Here is a 12,051-nt window from a genome sequence, read left to right as displayed (position 1 = left end):
GTGAAGCTGCCTTTCCCCGTAGATCAGATCACAAATCTTCCACGGAATGACTTCCAAATGTTGGTGAAAATGCACAAACTGACCTCGGAACAGCTTGAGTTTATCCATGACGTGAGGCGGCGGAGTAAGAACCGCATTGCAGCGCAGCGCTGCCGCAAGAGGAAACTCGACTGCATCCTGAACCTGGAGTGTGAGATCCGAAAACTGGTGAGTCGACTGCTTTCTGTCTCCAGCTGTCTTCTGTCCCTGAGGCACTCTCAGGACACTTGTCATCAGGGATAACATTTACCTCACCCACTACCTGAGCAAACCAATGGAAATGATGTGATGTAGCTCTCAAATGGGTAGATAATTGTATAGAGCAACTCCACAGCATCAGAGTGGCCTCTTGTGGCGACACTGAGTGTGTGGGCTGTGAAGCTGTGGTCAGGACTCTGCCTATTTCCCTGAAAATATGTTTTCAGAAACATATTTTAGCATTCGATGTAGCATTCGTTTGTTATTGTTTGTTGCCAGCAGGCTTCCATACTGTTTTTTGTTTCAAGACCATGCACTGCCCAACACTCAGTTTACCACAACCCCTTTTCTCAGTTTTCTCTGGTCATGTAGCACCATTTTATAAGATATTTATGTATTTCCACGACATAGACCAGCCCACCTTATGCAAAGACCCCCTTCCAGGGGTGAAATACTTAAACCTAATGCTGGTATAGTGTTTTACTGAATGAACTGAATATAACTCTAAATAACATCATACAGTAGACAGTGGGTGGAAGCCTCTGTCAAAATCTGTCTTACAAACAGCCCCTCTGAAGTGAGTCGTGTGTGTGTGTGTGTGTGTGTGTGTGCAGGTGTGCGAGAAGGAGAAGCTGCTGACAGAGAGGAACCAGCTGAAGGCTTGTATGGGTGAGCTGTGGGAGAACTTCTCCTGCCTGTCGCAGGAGGTGTGCCGGGACGTCCAGCTGAGCCCCGAGCAGGTCCAGTCTCTACACCACTACTGCCCCGTGCTGCGGCCCGCCAACTCCTCTGCCAGCAACAACGCTGCCCACCAGCCCAAGCCTGCCCTCAGCCCCGCCACCAACACCACCAGCATCGACCTCACCACCCACTCGGGCTCAGCCACGCCAGAGCCCAGTTTCCACGGCTCGCCGGGCCCCTCGGAGAGCGAGCCCGACTCAGCCGTCAGAAATGGGGCAGACAGAGATATGGACGGCCAAGACACCAGCTTGTACACAAAGTCGGGCCTGGAGAAATCCAACCAGACGGTAACAGTCGATTTTTGCCAGGAAATGACTGAAAAATGTACAACTGATGAGCAGCCAAGGAAGGACTGTACTAAATAGTGGTGGTTCTCTGTGTTGTTATTTTTGATGTTATTTTTTTTATTATTTAATTTTACTCTTCTGACAAACCCTCTCTCTGGGTTGTTGAGATGGTCAGCCTCTGCCAGTGTTCACTGAAAAACAAGCTTTGTTTGTATTTATGTCTTTTTGTGCTGTTCTGTTGTTCTGTTTTGTTTTTTTTTTGAACGGTCGACACTAAAGTTGTCTTAACAGCAGCAATACTGTTCTCCAGGTATTCTCCTCTTACCATGACAGAGTGGGAACTTCTCACCAAACCCTTACAATGGTGCTATACTCGCCCCGGCAGCAACCTCTACAGTGGAGACTCTGTTCTCCATGTGTCACACATCACCACTCAAAGTTGAACCTCATCGGACCTAAACAGCAGCTCTCTCTGTCTCTCTGTGTACCGACAGTATCTCTGTTCCTGCCTTTTCTCTTTTCACATTTGCTCCTCTTTTTTTTCCCACTCTGTCTCTATCAATCTTCTCTACCTCTTTCTGTCTTTCTCTCTCTCTGTCTGTGGTTCTTGTCTCGCTATATCTCAGTGGCCCTTTTCGTCACAGCAATTCAAACTCAGGAAAAAGAAAAATCCTCTGAATGTTCAACCTAATTCATGAAAAATGAGAATACAGCTTCTGTACACGAGGAAGTTACGATGCAGTTAGACTGTAAAATGTTCATATGCAAAAATGTCTTCAAGCGTGTTGCATTTGTATTTCTGTACAGGAGAACTTTGTACAGGCTTGTAACCGAAAACATTCCTCCTTTGCCTTCCTCAGCACTGAAGTGAAAGAAAAAAAAAGTCTTTGCAGGCGGTTAAATGGCTATTTTTATTTCCCACTCATCAGCAATACCATTGTATCTGGATGTTGTAATGGTGACTTTCAAGTGCTTGTTTGGCAGATATGTATATAGTACGGAGCATGATGACTGTAACAGTGGTTTTGTACAGGTAGAGGCTTAGATGTTTCTTTTTCACCGGGGTTTTATCAAGCACCTTTTTGCTAAGGGAAAAATCTTTGCTTTGCTGTTTCCTGTCCTGCCTAACGAATACTCCCCATTACGGCGGGTGTTCTTATACTCAGGAAATCAGCTCGATACACATTAAGACACACACATACAGTACATACAGTACAGACACATGCGTCAAAACACACATAGAATTTTGAGCCCCATGCATGTATAAAAGTTAGACATTCAAGGCACGTTTCTGAATGCGTGGCTCAGGCCAGCTCCTCTCCTCCTTTTGACTCCTCTATAAATGTGAAAAAAAAGAGTTCTGCCTTGTGTTTTTTGGAGGAAATCTTACTTCTTATCAGTGTTTAAAGATGCTGTTTGTGTACACTCTCGCAGATACGCTTTGGGTTTCTTCAGTGTTGTCATTTGATGTTCAGAGAGAGAACAAAGAGCCCAGCCCACATCTAAGTGACATTCATTTTTTTCAAACTGAACCTGAATAAAATCCAGCACCTCTTGACAGAAAGAAAATAAATTGACTTAATTCAGGCACTTTGTTTCCAGCCCCAAGAGCTCAGAGCCATTTAGCACTTCAATGAGGGTCCTTGTCTTTGTTTGAGACCCCTTAAAAGGAGCACTTAAATTGGCATTTCAAGAGGAAACATCTTGTGAATACGATTATACAAATATACAATTAGAAATATCTCTATGAAGAAGACGTATCTGAAACCTAAACACAAAAGGAAGCTAATGGTTTAGTATAAGATTGTTCACACCTTAGATTTGTATTTGTTTAGGAATTGAATAAGCTAATTCAGATTTCATTTGACGTGAAAACAGTGTATGTGTTGTCCAAATGATTAAGTAACAATCATATTAAGAAAGTAACATGTTTGCCCTTATTGTGCATTTGTTTGAACATCCTACTTTGTGATGTGCATGCATGCTGCCTATAGCTATAAGCCTAGTTAGTTTGTCTAGCTTCTGTTTGCCTCGTAAGTTCCCTCTGGAGCAGTCTGCTTTTAAATTATATTTTTTAAATTTCTATGTATAAACAAACTGAATTATCTTAACTCTAACTGGAGCCAGTACTCCTGTACAAGGTTGAATACAATTGGAATGTGAAGCTTCATTCAATGATCTTTAAAGCCCCAATCCAAAACAGCACCCCCTGTTAGCTTAAGAAAGCGCTGAAGCTAATGTCAACTCTTGGCTAGCTGGTGTTCCACTAGCTTCTGTACCTCACTGAGCATTTCTTGAAAGTGTTACTGAAGTTTACTATCTTTCTCTAAGACATGTGAATATCTACTACAGTACTTGTTATTAAAAATACAAAAACATCATGATTTTAGCAAAGCTAAACAGAAATAGTTTTGTTAGCATGCACAAAACTAGTCTACATCCTCCATGAAGTTTAACCAACAAAAGTACATTACTTTAACAGTAGGTTTCAACCCTAACCATAAATCTACTCACACTCTTCCCTAATGTTTGACAATGGTAATTTTAAGCAAGATAATAAGCTTTAGTTTTTCCTTTCTTGCTATTGCAACCACTATATGTAAGATAGCTGCCAACCACTTGACAAGCCCCTTCTGTGGAGCTAGCATAGATTTAAACAGAAGCATTAGATAGGAATAGCAAAGATGGCGCTCATTCGGCCCGATGAGAATTGCCCACCTTCGGTAAACGTCAAGAAAGTTTTTACATCCAGGTTAACTTCCTGGTTATAAAATATTTTCTTCCTAGCTCGCTGAATATGAGCAGTAGAATTTCTCCCGCTGGCTGCTCTGCCCATAGACTTTACATTTTCACAGATTTCCTTAAAAAGTTCACCTCAGCTCAAACAAAGGTTTTAAATATGAAACCTCCATGGATCAAAGATTGATAATAGAAAGAGTCATAACTGACTTTGTGTGCAGTTTGAGATGTCCCATGTCCAGTTTTATAGATGTTTAACATTCAACAGAGGTTCAAGTGAAAGTGCTGTAGTAAATACTAATTTGCCTTAGAATATGGATAGTAATATCCTGCATAGTATAGCCACTGTATATATCAGATCAAATGGGGGGTGCTATTAAACTCATGACTGACCACACCTGTGACATGCCCATGAAACACCTACCCATCCACCAGTGTTTCGTTACCCTATTTAATGCTGAAAAAAAATATCTGGGATTGGGGCTTTAAAGATTGGATGAAATGTTTTAAAGCTTTCCCCCTGAATTTAACTGATGTAAAGTTTAGATGTAGTTTGAAATATGATCTCATATGTGAGACTGTTTATGTTATACAGCCGAACAGATTAAGTGTATTTTATAAACCTTTAAATTGTTAAAAGACTGGCCCCTGTACCCATACACACACAAACACATGCACACAGACACATAAATAATCATACAATACACACACAATACATATGTTGTGGCACAGCCTGAGTGGGCAGTAATGGTTCAGCCCTTTTTCCTATTTGTGCTGTTTATATTGTGCACATATTTACTGAAGCAAACCAGTTTTTACCCATGTGGAGATTCTGCCAGGTTAAAGCCAGCAAACTGAAGTGGAACCACCTACTTTACAGAAGCTTCTTTTCTGCAAACATTATGCAACTCATTTTCTATTCATGTACTTTTTTTTTAAATTTGCTTGATGTTTTTCTGTTGGGAGATAATGAATTCATGAAGTTTGTGTTGTAGCAAAACTGTTGTGACAAAGGCCCCAGTGTGTCTTTTCAGATGTCCGAATAATACGACAATGGTCACATTCTTGTTTTTGCATAGCAGGATTTCTGTTAAGCATATTTTGATAAATCAATTTAACAAAACTTAAGATTTCTGTAGAGCTAAGTAAAAGAGGTGACACATCGCACAGAGGCCCCTGAAGCACACTCTCCAGTCAAAAAGCTTTTAGTCCAGACTTCCACGCTCTTTGAGTCTTGCTGCATGCTCTAACACCAGCTGTTTGCACAGTAACATGCATCCTCTGGTTTAATGGTGAGATTACTTAATGTCCAAATCTACAACACATCAAGTGTTGTCTAAGGGGTCTGTTCACTCACATTACAAAAAATACATAGCTAAAAATACATTTCTCACTTACCTCATATGGCACCTAGTCATGCAGATAGTTTTGGTTGTATTGGGTTACAAAGTAAAGGTCCAGGCTTGAGATTTTTGCCTACACTAGTCACATTATTGTGAACAATATGTTTTGTTAGTTCCAATGAAAACTTAAATTTGAGTTTAGAATTCTGTTTACCTTCATTCTTTTGGGGTAGTGGCAGGTACCTCCGACAATCTCCAAACTATGTACATGGTTACAGAGCAGGAAACTAAGTGAGAAAATATGTTGGGGTGTTTTTTTTGTCATTTGAGTGTAGTGACCTTTTAGTGTCTCAGGGTGCCAAGTGTTTGAATGTGCTCACCATATCACTCAGAAGCAGACTTTTTTTTTTTATTACTTGCTTTATTAGACAAATAGAAAGGTTTAAAAGGTTAAAAACATCACATACATTGATTTGTTACTATTACTCAAAGTTACATTAATTGATTTTTGGCCACTTGGGGGTTTTTGTTTCTACTTTCATGTAGATGCTTGAAAAAAGTCTGTGGTTAACACAAGTCTAGGATATATTCAGCAAACACCATACATGTAAATGTCAAAGTGAACGTGTTTTACATCAAATAGCTTAATTAGAAAACAGAGGTTGTCAGGGTCATCTATTCACTTCACAGGCATATACAAAGTATTCTGATTCAAAATTTCTACCTTAGTTGTGGTGACGTTGAAGTCATGTGACCATGGTCTTTTAAACCGTCAGTTTATAGCCCAGTGTTAGCTTTTTACTTTTGGCGATTGCATTTACGCTTCACAAGTGATAAAAGTGGTCTTCACCTGTGAAGAATATCTTGCTGAACAAAAGTAATAAGTAGCATAAACTTGTGTTTCCCACAGATCTTATTTTATGCAATAATCCAACTGAATCTTATCAGCTTTTCGTTGAAGGAACCAGGCTGATGCTAACTTTTTGGTTAACCCACAGAAACACGTCATCCCTGCAGCTCTCTATTGTTACCTAACAGAGTTTTTAGTGGCTTAAACATTTGGATAGGGCTGCCTGCGAGACATTGAGCAGACAGAGAGCAACATGATCATGGTTTCGGTGCAGTGTTCGTGTCCATCTGTTGAATGCAGGGCCAATCTTTTCTTTGAAGTCTTTTCGGTCTCGAACACCTCCTGAAAATATATCTGTGTCTTTAGCTGGTGAATCTTCCACGATGTTCACCAGGTAACTTGGTATCTCTGCTGTTCAGTTCTGGACAGGTAGCACGCGTGTTATTCGAACCTTTTTAATATTGATTAGTGCAGCTTTAAAAATGATGTAATGGTAATAGTTCTATGCATAGAAAATACTGAATTTAAGAATTTGATTCTTGGATAAGAGGAATCCTCCTGGTTACTTTTTGAATTTTGCTTTCGCCGTAACTCTGTAATTGAATGCTCGTACCTTTTTGCTGTGGACTTGTTTGGTTAAACTTTGTTTTGTTGCTGCTTCTCTGAAACAAACACTGGCTTGTCAACTCCAAAGGTTGTTCTGTAAAATAATATGAACAAACACATGCCTTTCTCACATATTCCTCAACTTTATTGAAAAAAAAAAATCTGGTATCCTGGTTGAAAGCGCAGGCTGAGAATTGAGCAAAATATAAAAATGGAAAATGTTTACAAATAGGTGTCATGTCATGTTTGATACATTTTTTGCCATGTAAAACTGATGCTCGGTTCAATTGGACTGGTTCTTGGTGTTATGTAAAGAGACAAAGAACTTGTCTATAATCCAATTTTTGGGATGGGTCAGCATTATATGGATACAAGTGCACCTCCGATATTTGCCTTAGAACTTGCAGAGGCCATTGTTCACATTCAAGTGAAGTGAGTGTATGCAGGGGCCTGGGCCCCCCATCCCCGAGTCACCAGTGCGGACTTTCTCACACTTATCTACCTGTGAAATCCTTCATACCTCTCATAACTGGTCAATGACTGTATCAGCAAACTGCATCAGGTGTTTTTTCTACATGCTTTTTACACAGATTATATGGATTATTGTATTAGTAGATTTTGGTGCATCATTTTTAATGTAATAGCTCTTAAGCTTATAGTTCAAGTTGTTTTTTTCTTTCATTTTTCTAGATGATTGTTTTGTGTTAATATTGTCAATTTGAAATAGCTGTTATTTGCTTATTCTCTACTAAGAGTTCTTACCTTTATAATTTTTAAATGCTACATGACCCTAATTAATTAAAATGACTTAATAACCATTGTAAATACGGTATTGTGCAAACCCCATTTTCATTCATTTCAATTGCTAGTGTTCTATAAATTACTTTTTTGTCTAGACACCATTTCTCTTTATGAAATAAAGAAACGTGCATATCATGTTCTGTTTATTGTGCATCTTGTTGCAAATACATGACAAAATGTTAGTAAGTTTCAAAGCTACATGAATTGACCTGCAAACACAACACTGACATACAACCCTATAAACTCTGAAATTAGAAAGTTGATGTGGTGAATGCATTAACAAACAGTTTCCTAATCCATCCAACCAACTAAGAGCAACATTAGCATTCCTTTGTGGGACATCATGAATGTGAGACCAATATTCACTGTCATCTTAGCTCCATTTTTGTCTTCATCTCCAAAGGAAAAGTCTGGCTCTTCGGAGGCTAAAACTTTTTTTTTTCCTTTGTATGGCTTTATTGAGAGGACAGGGCCTCTGTACATGGGACGCCCACTCTACCAACTCAGCTAATGGGTGCCCCCACACTGTATGTTCACTTCATCTTTGGGTAGGTAGCGTGCAGTGAATAATTTTAGTTTTGTTTTTTGTACTGAAAGCATTCGATTGAACTTAAATTGAAAAGCAAATAGTAGTTGGACCCAATGTTCATGTGAAAAACTGTGATTAATACGGTTATAAAGATAAGTTCACCTTGAATGCTGCAATGGTGCTTGACGACTTTGCTCTGAAAAGTTTTGTGGACTAAGAAACTTTCCATCCATATGGAGTCGAGTAGATTATGACTGAATTTTCATTTTTGGCTGAACTTGTCCTAGGTCTTAAGGCCTTGTATTGTGATGGGGGCGTTTATCTTTTCAGTTAATATTATGCATTTATGGTGCATAATCTTACATAATTTTGCATTTTTTTCAAATGACCCTAAACTAATTGTCACACAACAGAATGAGTACTGTTTGTGTTCTGGGACCAAATTCATAGTGTTCTGCTATTTGATATTAACCAATGTAAGTGTGGAGCTAATGATCAAAATTGACAGAAACTTGAAGTGAGATATTTTTAAGGAGACCTCAAGACATGACGAGCCATGCTAAGGGCAACAAAAGCAGGGTATTTTAGGCTTAATCATTATATTTTACTATCCCTAATCACGTGCTTTCTGTGTCTAAACCTAACCAGAGCAGAAAAACAGCATTGTCAGACTAGTGGGTTGACTCTAGATGAAACAACAGACAAAACAGTTTATTCCAGCTCAGGAGGGAAAAGTATTTAATAGAAAAAACAACAGAACAACAGAAATATTCACAATTAAAAGCAGATATATTCATAAACAATATTAGGCTACTTTTTGTCAAACCAAAATGCTGAAATTGAAGAGCCCTTTTTTTCGCCGGCCCATTCGGTATAATGATAATTCTAAACACGGGTTTAGAGAGTTCTCTCATCTTTTTTGTGGATGCCAATTCCACAAACTTTAATTACAATCCTCAGTCAAATATCATTGCAACAGGCTCTTGGTCTCATTTTATGAGCTATCACATATGCTTTGAGCCAAATCAAATTTGGATTCAGTTTGATTGATGGTCTCTTAAAACTACCCACCACCCTACAAAGTAAGTAATCAGCTACTGGAGATAGAATTTGTAATGTACATGAAGTAAATTATCAAACTTCTTTTGTCTGTGGAACATCATGTTAACATGTCTGAAGTGAAGTTCTTGTTCATGCACAATACATACTGTCTAAACATAGTGTGAAAACAAAATTGAAGTGGGGTGACAGGATAAGAGTCGCTATGCGATCAGGATCCCTTGGTCCCTTTGAAACTCTCATTCGCTTCTAGCTTTGTCACAAAATGTCTATTTTCTCTTTACTTTTTCATGATTGAAGACAGCTCCAGAATCATGCTCTGAAAGACAGACAGAAATGTTGTTAATACAGCTTTTTAGTCAAATCACAGGCACATACACATAAACACATTTTTCTTACTAACATTTAAAATCTTGTTTTTGCTAACCAACAGTGGACATCCCTGGTAGGTGTGGTTACAGGTTCAATACAGCACAGTTCTAACCATGCCAACCACACCCAACTCAGTGGTTCTAAGGTGTAACAAACTATTTTAACCAGAGAGGGAAGTGAATATTAAAGATTCAAACATCCAGCACGATTTAATGGCATCAACCAGTAAGTTTGCAGGTTGCAACTGACTTAATATCCCTCCCCTCACCCTACAGTGCAAACTGCTCTCTCTTGAATCAGTGTTTGGTTTGTCCTTTCTGGGCTACTATATAAACATGTTGGTGCAACATGGATGACATGGCTGGCAAAGAGACCCCCAAATCCATCACACTGGGCCTTTAATGCCTGAATGAAACTGAATCAAATTAAGGCATGTTTTCATTTATTTAGATGCAGTGTTATATTTATAGGTATTTCATGTTCTACTTCTTCTGGTGCCCAAACTAATATTAGACCCATGTACATACTCGGTCTTCATTTTGATCTCAACTACACATCTGTAAAGTTTTGACACTGCATCTTGTACAGGTGTGATGCTAAAGTGTTGACAAATCTGGGACAGACATATAATAAGCTGCAAATGTACTCAAAATATGTGGCTGTTCGCACAACAACAGGTGTCTCTATGATCACATTTTGCTATGATAACACACACACACACACACACACACACACACACACACTCACCATAAGTGACACTGCTTTTTTTTTAGCTCATGGTTAAACCAACAAAATGTAACTTCCTGGAGACAAAACTATTGAGCCTCATCCCCAGGTCACCAAATCCTGACAGCTGGCATGCTCAAAACAGATGCCAACCCAAAGAATCAGTATTTTACAACCTGGCGAAGACATTCAACAATCAAGGATCTTTCTCCAGGGAGTTACATTTTGTTGCTTTAAGTTACACTTTAAATAGACTGTACATCATTAATATATTCAGGGATAGCCAGGTAGTGACATCTGTTGCCTTAAAGGATAGGATATGACTGGATAATATGTTGTTGTACTCACCATGGACATCCTCCTCCCGCTGGCGGGAGGTGGCGGTGTCATAATTGGACTCTCTCCCTGGTTGAGGTGCTGGGCCTCGCTGTCAGTTCCACTCTGTGAGTTGGTGCTGTCGGACGGAGAGGCCAGCTTGCTCTCCGACAGTCCTCGGGACATAAAACTGCACTTCCTGGCCGTGGGGAAGTGGTCGCTCTCAGGAGAATCACTCATGTCACTGAGCTCCTTACAAACACTCACTCTGCTCTGCCTCCTCTGCGGGATCCTCAAGGCTGCTGGGATCTCCATGTGGCCAGCCATCAGTGTGGGTCGAGGTCCTGCGTACCGCGGCTGGACTGAGCAGTGAGGTCCATTTGACTCATCGCTGCTGCACGAGGGCTTCCTGTTGTCCAGAGGGTTGCGCCGCTCCACCACCCCCTGCTGCTGTAGACCATTGGTGTCACCGTGACTTGGCGGGCAAGTCTGTGCTGGCTGCTGGTTGGAGCTGTTGGGCCTCTCCTGATTTTGAGGAGCCACTTGGGCTGGACTCAGTGGCAGAGTCTCCCCACGAGCATCAGATACAAGAGAGCAGGTCATCTGTGTAAGCTGCATCAGCCTCTGTGGTGAGGAGTTAGAGAGCACACACACCTGCTGCACCATGGAGTTTTTCTTTGACCTGTACACACTGTCATCGTCTCCATATTTGTATCCATACAAGCTCTGTTTGATCTTCTTCACACCCAGGTGGAAAATCTCCAGGAGATTTAGGAATAAAGAAACTCCAGCAATAACCAGCATGAAAACCATGAAAATGTTCTTCTCTGTCGGCCGTGAAACAAAACAGTCAATACTGTTGGGGCAAGGCAACCGCTCACATTTGTACAGAGGGGACAGTCCGATGCCATACAGAGCAAACTGTCCTATAATAAAGCCCACCTCCACAACAGATCTTGTTAAGATATGGAAAACATATGTGCGCAGCAAGGAGCCCCGGAGGGGAGCTTTCCTTACTTTCTTCTGTTCATCTAATTTCCTGAGCTCTCGCTCAATTCTCTTATGGTCCTCCAGGACAGGGTCTGTCCCCTCCAGCTCAGCTTTCAGACAGGCTTTCTTCCTGTGTCTCTCCTTGTCAAGGGTCCTCAAACGGTACAGTGCATGCCCCATATAGACCAGAGACGGGGAAGACACAAATATGATCTGCAGGACCCAGTAGCGGATCAGGGAGATGGGGAAAGCCTGATCATAGCAGACGTTCTTGCATCCAGGCTGCTCTGTGTTGCAGACAAACTCACTCTGCTCGTCATCCCAGACGTCCTCAGCTGCAACGCCGAGCACAAGCATCCGGAAGATGAAGAGGATGGTGAGCCAGATCTTCCCCACAATGGTGGAATGAATGTGAACCTCTTCTAAAATACTCCCTAATAAGTTCCAATCCCCCAT

The 12,051-nt window shown here is 40.6% G+C and overlaps 2 protein-coding genes across 4 annotated transcripts in view; one reads left to right on the top strand and one right to left on the bottom strand.

Moving 5' to 3' along the window:
• bach2b (BTB and CNC homology 1, basic leucine zipper transcription factor 2b) overlaps window positions 1-7,739 on the top strand; it is a 100,273-nt gene extending 92,534 nt beyond the window's left edge. For all 3 annotated transcript variants that reach the window (XM_037087036.1, XM_037087035.1, XM_037087037.1), the window contains 2 exons: window positions 1-207; window positions 852-7,739. In XM_037087036.1, the coding sequence (XP_036942931.1) occupies window positions 1-207; window positions 852-1,343 (699 nt within the window). In that variant the 3' untranslated portion in view covers window positions 1,344-7,739. The remainder of the gene's footprint in view (window positions 208-851) is intronic.
• Window positions 7,740-9,010: 1,271 nt separating this feature from the next.
• gja10b (gap junction protein alpha 10 b) lies at window positions 9,011-12,051 on the bottom strand. Its single transcript, XM_037086436.1, has 2 exons — window positions 10,639-12,051; window positions 9,011-9,511 (listed from the first exon to the last, which is right to left on the bottom strand). Exons 1-2 carry the CDS (start codon window positions 12,049-12,051, stop codon window positions 9,473-9,475), a joined length of 1,452 nt encoding a protein of 483 aa, XP_036942331.1. The 3' UTR covers window positions 9,011-9,472.

This window comes from Acanthopagrus latus, chromosome 22 (genome assembly GCF_904848185.1).
Source record: "Acanthopagrus latus isolate v.2019 chromosome 22, fAcaLat1.1, whole genome shotgun sequence".
NCBI classification, from domain to species: domain Eukaryota; kingdom Metazoa; phylum Chordata; class Actinopteri; order Spariformes; family Sparidae; genus Acanthopagrus; species Acanthopagrus latus.
This window is presented reverse-complemented; position numbering and strand designations above follow the sequence as displayed.

Excerpts from the sequence above, each read along its gene's own strand:
- gja10b (XM_037086436.1), bottom strand. The coding sequence starts at position 12,051 with ATGGGGGATTGGAACTTATTAGGGAGTATTTTAGAAGAGGTTCACATT. Across the intron at positions 9,512-10,638 it reads GCGGGAGGAGGATGTCCATG|AGCATGATTCTGGAGCTGTC; the intron begins GTGAGTACAACA and ends TCTGTCTTTCAG.